This window comes from Diplotaxodon limnothrissa, linkage group LG5, assembly GCF_057381915.1.
Source record: "Diplotaxodon limnothrissa isolate DT_005_m linkage group LG5, D_limnothrissa_male_GT1.1, whole genome shotgun sequence".
NCBI classification, from domain to species: domain Eukaryota; kingdom Metazoa; phylum Chordata; class Actinopteri; order Cichliformes; family Cichlidae; genus Diplotaxodon; species Diplotaxodon limnothrissa.
In genome coordinates this window covers 17,566,367-17,581,247 of record NC_140600.1, presented here as the reverse complement: position 1 = coordinate 17,581,247, position 14,881 = coordinate 17,566,367, and the positions used below count along the sequence as shown (strand labels likewise).

Here is a 14,881-nt window from a genome sequence, read left to right as displayed (position 1 = left end):
GTGTGTTGTGACCGACTTGCTTCACATTTCTCTCCCCACCCATCCACCCACCCCACCTCCCTTTCTGCATCTGTCTCCAGTTACAGGAGTATTATAAGAAGCAGCAGGAGCAGTTACATCTCCAGCTTCTGACTCAGCAGCAGCAGCAGCAGCAGCAGCAGCAGCAGCAACAGCAGCAGCAGCAGCAGCAGCAGGCCGGGAAGCAAGCAGCAAAAGAGGTGAACTTAACCAAGCGCACACTCACTCAGCTCAAGTACACTCTAAAGTACACAAGTACTCTTAAAAGCAGTAAAAGTGGGTGACATGGGAGAAAACCATAAGGGGAAGAAAAAAAGTCACATGGAGGATCTGATGTATAGACTGCAGGACACATATAGCTCTCTCCTTCCTGTTTTCTTTCACTCTCCTTTTCATCCAGTTGTCAACTTCAGGGATGCATGCACATATTTGTCTTTCTTAAGAATTAGTAAATATGGGTTTTCATTCTTTTTTCACATCCGCATGCTATGTTGAGGCAGTAAAGGAGTGCTGTGCTAAACCAACTGCTACCCTGCCAAAGTATTCATTTGCATGCCTTCTGCTCTAAGACTGAAGGGAAATCTCTCTGTAGGAGGGGTCTGCCACACTTTAATTGTCAATTAACCCCACCAACACTAAGAGTCTGCCTTCATTTCACTCTCTTTCTCTCGCACTCTGTCTCACACACAGAGATTTGCACAAACACACACACTGTACCGGGTTTAACCACAGCTGTGTTACAGTAGGATAACAGAGGATCAACTGGGATCACATCATGGCAAAACAAAGCGAATCGAAATCGATGAGACACGATTACTGTCATAACCTATGGGTGTGCGTGCGTGCCTATTTGTATTTGACTGTACTGTATGAATGATCATTAGCCAAAAAGCTTCCAAAGATGCCCAGGACAATGCAGGAGGCAGACTTAAGGAGAAGAACCCCATGAGACTTTTCTGATAAACGCATGAGGAGACACATCCTAGATTTCTCCCCCTCTCCCAGCGGGTATACCAACCACGGTCAACCAACTCGACCGTGACAAAAGCAAACCAGTTGTGGTTGAGTCGCATGTTGCGATGGTGTCTGAAACGCTTTCCCTTTCTCCCTCCGCTCTGCTGCTGTCCCAGTTTTCAGGTTTGTTGTCCTGTAACAACTAGACAAGTGCCAACACTGGTCATACAGAGAGAGAGAGGAAGACTTGATGTGTCACGGTTCAAAGCACAAACACACGCGTGCACACACACACCTGAGGGACTATGCCTCCCTACAGGGATTCATACAACTCATGTGACTTATAGGCCACTTGCGGCAGTCTGTATATTTCAGGTGCTACAAGGCATCATTCACAACCAAAACACCAAGTGTTTTCCCCTCAATTGTCCTGTAAAATAAGTGCACAGTATTGAGACAGTCACTGTTTTCCATTGTGAGTATCATATTGTTTGGAAGTTTCCAGGTAGCCGTAACAGTTCATATTTCTTCCGGACATATAAAACTAGCCAGGCTGTAAATTTGAGCCGCCTATATATAGAGAAAGGAAGCCTGAAGTGTTTGTGGACTAGTGTATTTGACTGACTTTTTGCCCCTTTCCATCTTCTCTGCAATCCTCTTTTCAATTTCCTCACGGTGGAAATGATGCATTGAAAGAGTGTGTACATACGTATGTGTAAAGCTAGTGTTTTGCACCGGCTGGAGTATTTGGGGACTGGTCAGGAGTCAGCTTAATGAAGTGACTCTGACCATCACTAGACATGCGTACTTTGTGTGTGTCCATCCACAGTGCTAGTGTGCATCTACTGAATGGCCTTTTTCGTGTGTGTGTGCGTGTGTGTGCATGTCGGTGTGACTGGCAGGCTCAGACAGTGTGTGATGTGCTCATAAATCACATTGACAGCCTGTTACTGCGCTAGCTTTGGCCACTCAGCCACAGCTAATGTAAACAGAACGCAGGCGCACACACACGCACACACAATGTGTATTTTAAAAAAACCATAGCCATATCTCAGGAGAGAATGAGAGACAGAGGAGGGACTGGAAGAAAGAAAATGGACAGACAAGTAGAGAAGGGGGGGCACTGAGGTCAAAAGAGAGCGAAAGAGAGGGAGGAGGCAGTTCAGTCAGGACACTCTGATTTTGATAAACCATTTATTGCAACTAATGAGAACTTGGCAATCCGCTTCAAAGAAACAGACTATGAAAGTATGGCACAGGCTTTGTCGGCACTACAACACCTCTTGTGTATGAGAAAGCTTAGTTTCACAGTTACACTGCAGTTGCAGTACAGTACAACAATCGAGTGTCATCTTTAACAAACTATACAATTATAATGTGAGGAAGGTGTAGCAGAAAATAAGGTGTAGGAAGCTGTGGTCACAAATAATTGAACTACTTATATTTGTGTCTGTAGTTACCAAATAAACAGACATAAACGCACACACACAAAAATCAGACACAATTAGCATCGATACGTTTCTCAGGTCTCCACTTGTTTTTTGATTGGTTATTTTTTTGTTTTTCATAGATTTATTCCCTTAGAATGGAGTACTATGTATTTACATTAATTAATTGGAATCAGTGGCGGATTTTGCTGAACATGCACACAGGGATTTGAAAGATGAAATAATTTCCCTTTCATGCTAAGTGACACATTTGAACACATGAGAACAGCAGCCATTTGTGAGATATGACACCATCTGTGTCTAAACGTCACTTACAAGTGGTGTTTGTCAAGCCGGGCCTCTGATGTTCAGCACATCATATGATACAGTTCCATTGAACCGTTTCATTGAAAGATGTATTTCCTCCTTTTTTTAAATCAGTGTAATCAATGTAAAGGGTAATTGTAACTACTCTCTTATGCTCCCCTGCCCACACGCACACACACATGCATATACTCCCCCATCAGACTCCACACACCACCACCACACTACTTCTCCCCAGACACCAAGTCTGAAAGGAAATGACCTGTTTGCCCTTCCTGTGAGTTCTTTTCTGTTCAAAGAGGTCCAGACTGCCACTCTTTTTCACACACACTTTCACACACATACATTCTCACACAATGAGGAGTTGTATTTATTTATTTTTTCTCCACTACTTATCTGTGGGAGATAAAGTCCATCTCTCTCAGGGGTTGCAACATAGGTCTGCACCGAACTGGGAGAGGAGGAAAGGGGACATTTATCACCATAACACACACTAACATTATTGCTAAATGACATGCAGTCTCCTGCACTCTCCCCTCAAACATTTCACCCCTTCTCTACATCCTTCACAGCTTGCGATCCCTTATGGGTTACTTGCTTCATGCTTTTATTTATTCTGTGTGGTGATTTTAAATATCTTATTATCTTATCTGAATGTTGGAATAGGATATGTATACCAAATGAACTCATTTAACTACATTTTTTGGCCATTCAGCATAGTTTAAAAATTCATTTTGAGAGTGATACCTTTACAAATTTGTTGTTTTTTGTTGTTGTAAATTATAGTTACAAGCAGATTTTTGTCTAGTAGAGCTCACAGTACATTTACAGTATGACATTGTATAAGGCAATTTTGGCTGGCGTGACTTCTTTCCATATGGATCATAAAAAAATTGAGACAGCATAAAATAAGAATGAATAAACTTCTTCACCAACTTAGTTAAACTGAGCACTGAGTTTCCTAACTGCTTTACCCTCTGCCTTTTATCTTGTGGCTTACAGCAGTTAGGCAGTAAGCAGCTGGCCTTCCAGCAGCAGCTGATCCAGATGCAGCAGCTTCAGCAGCAGCACATCCTCAACCTCCAGAGACAGGGCCTGGTTCCACTGCAGCCCACCGCCGCCATGCAGACTCTGCAGCAAGGTATATGCACATGCACACACATTCATGAAAAGAACTGTAACTCTGTAGCACTCCGGTGACACAAACACATCTTAACAAGCGTGTGCACACACATGGGCGTACACACAGGCGGGCCTGTACCCAGTGCTGCCTGTGAAGCCCGTTAAGTTAATCAGCCTATAAAAGATAAAAGGAAACGTGATTGGTGGGTTTGTGGAAAGTACTCATTTGGGTAATAGGTAAAATATGGCACTAAGCCCTCCTGCTTAGAGAAATGTGTGCATGTGCTTGGGCGAATGTTTGCACGCATGTGTGTGTACTTGAGATTAGCCAGATACAAGAACATCATCGTTTTGCTATTGCTGTGCCCACTGGATTGTGGGGTTTTTTTGTGTATTCTTACGTGTAACTTCTCCCACAGTCCCTTCATTTTGTCAGCAGAGTTTTAGAATGATAAATGTTGACTGGTGACTGGCCCGCCCTGAGTATATGTGTCCTGTGTGTGTATCTGTGTCCATTTGTTTTCCGTGCTCTTAGCACAGCAGCCCTCGACACACACATACACACTATCTCACTCACGGAGAATGCTTTAGAGGCTCTAAAGTGGCCGTAACATTGTTAAAGCGCTGACTGAGTTGACCAAACAGACCGATTTCCTTCCCTCTGGCTGTCTGATCCCTGATCTCTCTTTTTCTCTCATGCACAGTCACATGCAGTCTCACACGCACACACTCACATACAACAAAGAAACTGTGTTTAACTAATCAAAAGTGAAATTCAAATCAATTTAATACTGGACAAATTGCTCAAAAAGCGTGTGTATACATGTGTGCTTTATGTGCTAGAGGACAGGGTGTTTGTTTGTGTGAGGTGAGGACAAATAGATATGCCAGTTTACACAGAGTGGAAAAAGCCAATGGATACTTACTAGGTGCAAATGAAAAAGACAGGGGCTACGTTTCTGTTAGAAGTGTAATTTTTCAGGCAGTTTCAAACATTTGGCTTTGGCATCTCCTTTTTTCTTTCTTTCTCCTTCCGTATCAGACTGGAATTTCCCTGCAGTGTGAAAGAGCTGGTCCATTGTGACGGCTCAGCCAGGCGTGAGCCAGAAGCATTCCTCTGACCAGCCATGCCACGCAAACACACAAACACTCGAGCATAAACACTCGCACCTTTACACACAAATGCACACACTATTGCCCCGCCTCAAAGGGCTGTTGTGTTCATTGTGAAGGTGGTGGCATTAGGGGTCCTGCTTTGGTTTCAGTTTATTTCTCTGACCGCAGTAGGATGGAGGTGCTGCGTAGACCTCTCATAACTGCCTTATGACAAAGCCTAATAAGTTCATGCCAAAAAGGAAATAAAGAAGAAGAAGAAGAAAGAGCACTAAATAAATTTTAACTGCAATAAGACAGACCAAACAGTGTGCAAGGAACCGTTTCAGCAGCTTTTGAAACTTTCAGACAAATCAGTTACTTATTTTGAATTCGCCCAGTTTAATTTTAGAACTCCCCAGCATGTGTTTGTCCACGGTTATTAATGTGAAAGAAAAATGAACCCTCATGACCAAATATGGGCGCGCACGTTTGGCAGAAACTTTTAGCAAGAGCACTCTGATCTCCTCAAATATTTTGCATCTTTAAGCTGTAGCTGGAGGAACTTACAACAGCAGTTTTCATCTCATTTCATGTTTGTTTTTTTAACCTTCCTTTATTTCCTTGTCGCTCATCAATAAACCACAGACTTTTGCCAAGAAATCGCCTACATTTTCCTCTCAAATTCCGATTTTGTGACTGGATTGTGCTGTGAGCCGCTTTCTATAGCGGTCTTCACCTACCTCACACTTTCGCTCTGTGAGCACGTCCATGCTTTTTGTGTGGAGCTGTCCCAATAATACATATATGTGCGTACCCATACAAAGACATTGACGCACACGGCACCTCATTCTTCCAGAGTGAGAACTTTTGTTTTGGCGGGACCGCAGAAGAATGCAGACAAAGCAGACATAATATTTGGATTGCTGCAAAGTCTCCGTATGAGTTTGTGTCGATGTGTGTGTGTGTATCCGCGTGTGTGCATGCTACAAGATCCACCGGAGTGGGCTGTGGCGTTTTAGGCGTCTCTCTCGCTGTGAAATTGGAGCAGAAATAACAAAGCTATGACTCGAAAGCTTAAAGTGTGCACCCACCCATTTCACACAAATAGTGGTGGCAACGGGAGCAGTGGAGCTGCTGGACAGTAGCAGTTGCAACAAAGTTTAGCTACTTAATTAAGAATACTGGCTTTCTGGGGGGACAATAAAAAGGTCCGTTTTTAAGATGTTCTGTTTTCCACTCTAAACCGCTCTTAAACACAGGGACAGTTAAAGTAGCACGTGTGTGTTTTATGTCTGCTATCATTTAAGATTAGTTTCAGCTATCGCTGCTTCTCTGTGTGTGTCTGCACGTCGGTACAATTATCTGGTTTATAGTTAACCGTATTTCTTCTTCCATTTATTAGAATCAGCTTACCTTAAATATCCTATCATCACATTTGTGCATGAACATTTGAAGTTGATGGACGGGTTAAGTGGGACCAGTTGCTAAGTTAAATCTGTGTCCTTGCCTGCAGCGATGTGTCCGTCAGACCTACAGCAACTGTGGAAGGATGTGTCGGGGGTGCCGAGCAGCGAGGAGGCCCTGAAACAGGCCGAGGGCCTTGACTTGAGCACCAACAGCTCCAATTCTACCTCAGCCTTCCCCAAAGCTGCCAGTGCTCACCTTCCACTGCACAGCCTGCCCAATGGACAGAGCCACACCCCAAAGAGAGACAGGTATAGTGATGTGTGGAAACAAGTATGACTTCCTGATGATAGCCACAGGTAATGTGGCTATCACAGTCTGTTCTCTGTGTGACTCTCTTCCGGTCTCTCTTATTTAGTCATTCTCACTGTGTCATTTTTTTCTTAAATTTGAACCTTCTTTTGGACACACAGAAAAAAACAGATATAAAACATGCACATTCAGCATATCACACATCAGTGTGGCGTAAACTTCGCTCAGCTCATTTGATAGGAGGTGTGTCAGCCACATGTCAATATGGTGTGGACACAAAGTTAGGAAAGAAGACAAGACGATAGTGGATTCGGGAGAGGGGTAGTAGCAGGAAGTAGATAAATTCTACTCAAGTAGATAAATTCCGCAGTCGAGCGTGATCATTTCCAGGGATGCATGTGCTGGGGGATGCACTAACACACACTGTGTAAGGGCTGTGTTGTCCCATGGCTGTGTTGGCTGCTCATGGGCTTGTCTCCGTCTTTAAGAGCCAGACTGTTTGAGTGGATATCCTCCTTCACCAAGGCAGACAGCGGAGATGACCATATCCCTCTTTACTCCAAAGGCAGCCAACCCCCCAGCAGCCAGTGAGTAGCACATGCACGTACACACACAGTCACAAGTGGGCAAGTCTAAGACAAGAAGATACACTAGAGGTGGGTGGTTTGAAGTGTCCTTCAGCACTGATTTACTGCTTGTACCAGTGGCATTGTTGATCTTGACTCCTGACTTCATTTCAGAGGGGGGTAAGGGTGGCTGGACAAGTGTTAATTAAGAGAGGTTCTATTAGTTAATCAAATATATCACACATGGTCATGCTGAAGCTACAGTGTGCTGGCAGTACTCCGACAGAGTTGGCTTAGAAGATCACAAAGGGGATAGCATTAGCCTGCTAAGCTAATGCATGGCTGATGTGGAGGAGAATGCGGTTGCCAGCAGTTTGTCATGTCTGCTGTCTGAGCTGCTTCTGAGTTGACTCAACCACAGCCAACACACATACACACAACATACACTCCAACCTCAGCCTCCACATATGATCAGGAAGAGGTGAAAAGCAAAGAGAGGGAGAGAGACATGTTTCCATCTGCAAGACAAATGGTTTTTGTTAGACAACCTTATGATGTTGATTTGGGAGAATCCCCATTCCAGTCCACGCACACACATATGTACACACTCGCACGCACGCGCACATGCACACGCACACACTCATACAAACACGCACATACACAGTCATGTAAATATATGTGGAGACAGCAGTTGCCGGCAGAGGTCCAAGTCTGAACCACATCTGCTACTGGACCTGCCACACACACATGCACGGATACAGTTATTTTACCCTGGGTCCAAACCAAACCTGGCCTAGTCTTTCATCATCAGACACACATATAAATACACACACTGTCATAAATATGAAGAGATACGCACTCAAAAAACACACACATAAGCTCACCACAAAAGAACAACCAGCACATGACGGCAACCGCCACCAATCAGTCATGGCTGGTTGGTCCCGTGCCGGCTCTGTGTCAGCTCCTGAAACATTAGAACATACACCAAAACCAACACACACATGCAAAGCACACGCCAGGAACAGAAACACAGGTCATGGACTCCAGAATGTGAGGTTGCTGGACCAATTCCCCTGTTTGCCTGGCTTCTGTGACTGACCCCACTCTGTTCTGTTCCTCCTGTCTCTGCACTTGGCTTCGTGAACTGTACTAATGACTGCTAACCAAACTCAGATGGCTGTATTGATGCTGCTGCTGCTATTGCTGCTACACGGTTTTTGTTTTCTTTGTTTTTGCATGTGTATGTATGTGAAAGTGTGACATGTTAATGCTTTTCTTCTTAATATTCTAAGCACTTACTTTGACTTTATCTACTGTTTCATGAGGATAACAAATATATAATGTCACTGTTGTCTCTGTTTGTGTGTGTCTTTCTCTCCACAGTCATGAGGAGCACACTGGCTCCCATCCCCTCTATGGCCATGGAGAGTGTAAGTGGCCTGGCTGTGAAGCACTGTGTGAGGACATAGGACAGTTCATCAAGTAAGTCACCAGCCACTGAAAAAATAAGCACTCAGAAAAATCAATAAAGATATTTGCACTGCACTGGGGGTTTCAAACAGAAGGCCTGGGGGCCAGAATTGGCTCAGCAAAGACTCAAATTGGGCTCAATGAATGACGTTAGAACAAGTGAAGGAGGGCAGGAAATTTGGAATTTTAACTGTGTCTTCATAAGTTTTAAAGATTTTCTTACTTATTATGACCTCCCCCATGGCCAGTCAAACTACACCAAAGCAAATACGTGACTGACAAAAGATTAAATGACAGAAAACTACTAAAGAAATATATGGGGCGGGGGTGGGGGTTTTTCCACTAAGAGTACAATAGAAAAATATAAAATTTCTTTCCGAGACACACTTTTAAAAGTATTAATTTTTTATTAAGGTATCTCAGGGATTAAATGTTTACTTTAACTTCTTTAAACTGACAGAAAGTGGAGTCTGGCGAATTTAAGATCAAATTGTGGCCCACAGCGTAAAATCAGACAACCCTACACTACATTTGATTGACATATCTGTTAATCTGAGCTGTACTATGATTGCCACTTACATCACATGCCTAGTATATATTTAATAGTGCAAGTAGAAGAAAAGTCAAAGTGGAAAGGATTCTGTTTTGACCCCACTTCTGTTATTGTCCATTTTCCATTTCCATCCCCTTTACAGCTGTTATGTGTGAACTGTTTTATTTTTTATTGTTTTATGTAAAGCACTTTGGTATGCCCAAGGCTTTTAAATGTGCTCTATAAATAAAGATTGTTGTTGTTGTTGTTGTTGTTAAAGAGTTTGTTATAGGGACATGCATATATTTCCCTTGGAGAGGTCATAATAGTAATATTTCTAGATGCGTTCAAATTCTCTGTTAAAAAGAAATCACACAGTTAAAGATAATCAAAGTCTGTTCAGTAATTAGTTGGCATTATTTACAGTTTCAAATGGCAATGAAACTGTAAAACTGTAAACGTTAAATATTTCTGCAATCCTCGACCAAAGTTCAGGTTTGATTCAAACATTAAAAGTTCTTTCTTTTTTTTTTTTACCACCAGTACAAAACAACCATTTTTTAAAATTTAAGCCAATAAAACTCACGTCTGATTTAGATTACCTGTATGAACTAAAGGTGAGGCAAAACAAAGAAAAGCTAATAATGCTAATAATGTACATGTCAATCGTACACATCACTTCTGCGTTTCCTGGCTAATTCATTTGTTGCAATATGTTACATCACATTAGCTCCCAGGCACATGCATGCATACATGTACAAACACACGTTGGTACACAGATTCACTTCGTTTTTCTCTGAGTCTTTGTCTTCCTTGAAGAACAGAATCCTCCATCTCCATAATTCCATGTTTGCACGTGCATTTTTATACATCACATTGTTGCTTGAGTAGAGGCAGACAACTGGTCTAGCTATGTAGAATTATCACTGATGTGCTTTAAAAATATTGGTCTGTAAGCCATTCTTTAATTTGGTAGGCTTTTATGATTTTTGGTCTCTGTGAGAGCAAGAAACCCCTCTCTCACTTCTTTTCGCTTTGCGTCCTTCTACTTAACTTTCACTCCTCCCTCTGTTATTTACCAGTTTGGATACACTGTGCGATGCTGATGCAGTATTCGGCCTTGACATTCTCCTACCACCTCCTGTCACACGTAGCACTGTGGACTTCCCCATGGCACCGTGGCTGATAATGAAGGCTTCACAAGCCTCTAATGAAGCCTTAAACAAACTCACACTCATTATCTATGTGAAACTCTTAGCTATTTGGACAGTGGAGATATTAATAAGCCTGGGTGATGAAATACGTATTCGTACACACACACACGCACACACACCATCACAGAACTGTGAATAGTGATTGTGATGGCATCGGACAGTCAGATCAAAGCTAGCAGGCAGGCTGGGAAAGTTTGGAGAGGAAAGCTGTTGTTTGGTGTCTCATTTCATGTAGCCCCAGGGCAGATGGAAGGAGAGTGAAAGAGTGTGTTTGTGTGTGTATGTAAGAGAGAGAGCGAGAGAGGGAGGAAGATGAAAAAATAGAGGCAGCGACACACAGTGCCATCAGTCTAACCGTGCGCTCCCTTCCAGCGAGCCTTAGTCATCGCCCCAGGAGGGAAAAGGGTAGAGCAAAAGAACAGAGGAAGGAGACACTTCACTATTTCAAGTCTTTCTTCTCTCCTCTTGTCTCTGCCCACCTTCCCTCCCTCCCTCCTCCTCCCTGTCCTCTGGTATAATACTCTGGCTGTGGCTGGTGGAGCTGGGTGTAATGTGGGTTAAAGCCTTGTCTGCCTGCACTCAGAGGAGTAAACAGAGCCTCATTGTCGGGACACATCGAGAAAGAAAAAAAAAACCCGCTACTGTTTATGGCCCAGCTATAGAGAGAGGGGAGGGTTTGGGGGGCAGATTCAGTTGGAATGAGTGTGAATCATAGGCATTTGGGGAGTTGCGGGGGAAGAGGAGTGGGAAGGGGAGAGTCGACAAAAGTATAAGTGACGGACAGGGAGAGAGAGAGCGAGTGAGAGGGGTGAGATCATGTTTTTGTTATTATTATCGTGCACTTGTGTTGAGCCATCTATCTGCCTAGATTAGCCCCGCCATGACATCATTGTTTTTCTTTCATTTCTAGTCTTCGCCTGATGTTGCCCAACTTTCTACTTTCTGCTAGACGCGCAATGCCATACGTGCCGTGCAAACGTGCATTTCCGCACTTTTCCGCACTTTCACAACAAGCAAGTGACTTTATGAACATTAAAAGTTAACACAGCAGGACATCTAATGAGTCAGCCTGGCTTAACTACCCTCACACAACGACATATATATGACCGCGCAATCTCATGCACAGACAGCAGCAACCTGGGAATAACCTTGGCGATGACAGTGCAGAGAGAGAGAGAGAGAGAGAAAGGGAAGGTGGAAGGGAGACAGGGAGGGGTGATCTGGGAAAGATCAGAAGGTCCCAGGTCCTCCCACATTTGAGGAAACAAATAGCGCCACCATTCTGATACACATACACACACATCACACAGATGCACACCAGCGTTAATATGTGGAGAGGAGTTTAACAGAAAGTCTTAAGATAAGGCTTTGTGCAATAACACATGAGCTCATATCCAGGTGGTTGTCTTGGATCATGGTTCACTAAGCACCAATGAAGTATACACGCACACACACACACACACACACACACACACACACACACACACACACACACACACAATACAGCTGCCGCGTCCTTCAGTAGACAAAATAAACTTCCAAGATTGTGATTTATTTTTCTAGCACTGAAGCAGCTTAGATCTCAGTTTAAATAAATGTAAAAGAGCCGAGTTTTGTTACTTCATCATCCAGGACCTGCAAGCTGATTCAACAATAATCCTATTGACTTAAAAATCTTAATTGAGTGGGGACTAGCGGCTCTTTGATCTTGGCGCTTTAAAAAATTTTTTTAAATTTGCAAGCAGATATCAAATCACTTCCCAGAAAATGAGTAAATTACTGATACTCTCTCATCCCCTCTAGGCACTTGAACAACGAGCATGCCCTAGATGACCGCAGCACTGCTCAGTGCCGAGTCCAGATGCAGGTGGTTCAGCAGCTGGAGATACAGGTGAGCAAGAACACCTCATTTTCGTTTGCTCACAAACAAAGTCATGAAGACTGTTTCAGCCTGTCAATGGCCGCAACTCGTCTGAGGCAGGGCAGAGTTTATGGAGAGCAGTGGAGCTTGTAATTTAAAAGGAGCAGTCAGCAGGGAAGCTGCCATTGCTGCTCCAATTATAAAGCTTCTCTGGTCACCAGCAAGAGAGAGTGAGGCTGAGAGGAGGGGAGGAGGGAGGGAAGAGAAAAGAAAAAGGAAAAGAAAAGAGAGAGTGAGACAGAAGCTAGAGAGTGGAGGGCCAGGCTGCAAGGAGTCTCTTGTTCTCAGAGTGGTTCATGCACGCAAACCCTCTTGAAACATCTGAATGGTCCCGCAGAAGCAAAATAACGAGAAGTGAAATGCTGTTCTTAAACGGCGCCGAATGTGAGAAAGTTCCAAACAAAGTTCAAATACAAAGACGAGTCTTTTTTTTTTTTTTTTTTTTTTTGGAAGTGACATCAGAAACAGCAGCATGTGACATCACGTGATGGCGGAGCTTCAGTTCATCCTTTGTCACGAGTCTTTTGGCGCGCATTGGGACATTCGGTTTACTGAACACAGCGGCCACGTCCCTGTGTGTGTTTGTGTGTGTCTGGTGGGGGGGTGGGGGGTCCAGAATTAGGGTTAGCTTTTGTGTTTGGCAGTAGTGGTAAACAGCGTTTAGCTCAGCCCCTGAAGCCACCACCAGGGAACACAAAGTGACAGAGAGGCAGCTGGTGTCACATCACATCAGGACAGCCGTCTCTCTCTCCTTCGACATGTCACTTCATCGGCATCCCACCGCTCTGCCCCTCGCGTGCACGAACACGCACACGGCGCACACACACATGCGTGAAGCGTGTTTTAAATTTCTCATATTTGCACTCGGACACACATCGCCGCGTTCGCCTTGGCGTGGATCCGTTTTTTTGTTTTTCTAGAGGCGACACTTGTGTACGCTGCTACTCCAGCACAAACACACACACACGGGATTCAGCTCAGACTGTAACATCACCCTTTAAACAGCGGTTATCAAAGTCAAATGAGGACAGTTGTGTCTGCAGACTCGTGTGAGCGTCCGAGAGGGTGCCTGGTGCTGAGGTGGCTCACGCTCATGTTCTTCGTGGTGCTTGACCGGTTTTGGAATTGTAGGATGTGCCAATACCACACTATAAATGAAAGGGTTGTGAAATTAAATGTATATCAAAGTAATCCTGTCCACGCTCGTGTCTTTCAGCTGGCGAAAGAGAGCGAGCGACTCCAGGCCATGATGACCCACCTGCATATGCGCCCCTCAGAGCCAAAGCCTTTTAACCAACCTGTGAGTACACACCCAAAGTCCAGTCACATGACATGTGACCCCAAACCTAACGCTCTTCCTTCTTATTCACCCACAATCTTCTTTTAATAGCTCACTTTCTTTATTTCTACCCTTCTGGGTACAGTAACCTTCCTCTGTTACTGTTCAGTTTGGTATCGACGCCCCCTATTGACCAATGAGAGTTAATGTGTTTTTCATGAATCATAAAGGCCTACTTTTTAATTTTCCTTATACTTTGCTACACATTTCCACACTTTTTTCATCTCTTTCCTCACTCTCCTTTTCTCTGTCTTTAACTTGCAATGATACAGTGCATCGAATTTCCCAGAAGAGTAGGCTTTCACAATGTTTTAATTCCACATGCAAAGTTAGAGATTGCAACAAATCCCCACATTCAAACTGTGTCAGAGTTTCCTTTCATTTTTCTAAACAAATCCTGCATTTGAGAATTAAGATTTCCCAGCCTGTCTATGAGAGAGAGCAGTTAAAACAGCCTCTCACAATATTGTCAGTGTGTGCCAACAACATAGGATAGAAATTTGACATGGCGCGTGCGTCTGTGTGTGTCCACACTGGTTGGCGAGGTTGTTATTAGGTATCTAATGAATATTTCATTATTCAGATTGACGAGGAGTCTTATTAAAATATGAAGATGTTGAAATTAATTGTCAATTAGAGGTAGAGTGTCTTAATTTGAGGATATAAATGGGTGCAGCCGAGTGGCAATGTGTGTGCGCGTGTGCTCGCGCGTACTTGTGCGCCTGCCTGGATGATGTGTTGATCGCAGGGGGATCAGCTGCCATTTTCATCTAATGGGAAATCAGGAAGAGGCGTGTTCTGTCACCACTGGAGAAGAGCCTCAGGGTCAGGGATTGGAGAAGGAGGGGCAGAGGAGGAGCATCAGGAATGGAAACAAAGCTTGGCCTCAATTAACAGTGTTCGACTGTTGCCGTGGTGATGGGGCAGGGTTGCAGCTTTAATGAAGTACCTGTTAAACAGCCCCGCCCTCTCCAGTCAGCTTAAATGGTACAGAGAGGGGGCAGAGTAAAGAGGAGGCGATTCAACACATTTTGCATACATCTAGACAACACACACGTGCACACACACTTAGTGGTTTTAATTAGTCCTAAACTAGCAGCCTTACAACAGCTCTCCCAGAGAGACTGGATGTAGTGGTTCTGTGTGTGTGTGTGTGTGTGTGTGTGTGTGCGCGTGTGCG

At 43.9% G+C, this 14,881-nt stretch overlaps 1 protein-coding gene across 2 annotated transcripts in view; it reads left to right on the top strand.

Moving 5' to 3' along the window:
- The window catches only part of foxp4 (forkhead box P4), an 87,383-nt gene that overhangs the window by 63,819 nt on the left and 8,683 nt on the right, over positions 1–14,881 (top strand). Inside the window, exons 5-11 of one of the 2 annotated variants that reach the window (XM_085353186.1) lie at positions 81–218; positions 3,726–3,864; positions 6,454–6,655; positions 7,145–7,243; positions 8,609–8,707; positions 12,245–12,332; positions 13,579–13,662. In XM_085353186.1, the coding sequence (XP_085209312.1) occupies positions 81–218; positions 3,726–3,864; positions 6,454–6,655; positions 7,145–7,243; positions 8,609–8,707; positions 12,245–12,332; positions 13,579–13,662 (849 nt within the window). The remainder of the gene's footprint in view (positions 1–80; positions 219–3,725; positions 3,865–6,453; positions 6,656–7,144; positions 7,244–8,608; positions 8,708–12,244; positions 12,333–13,578; positions 13,663–14,881) is intronic. The other variant, XM_085353187.1, reaches the window with a different exon arrangement.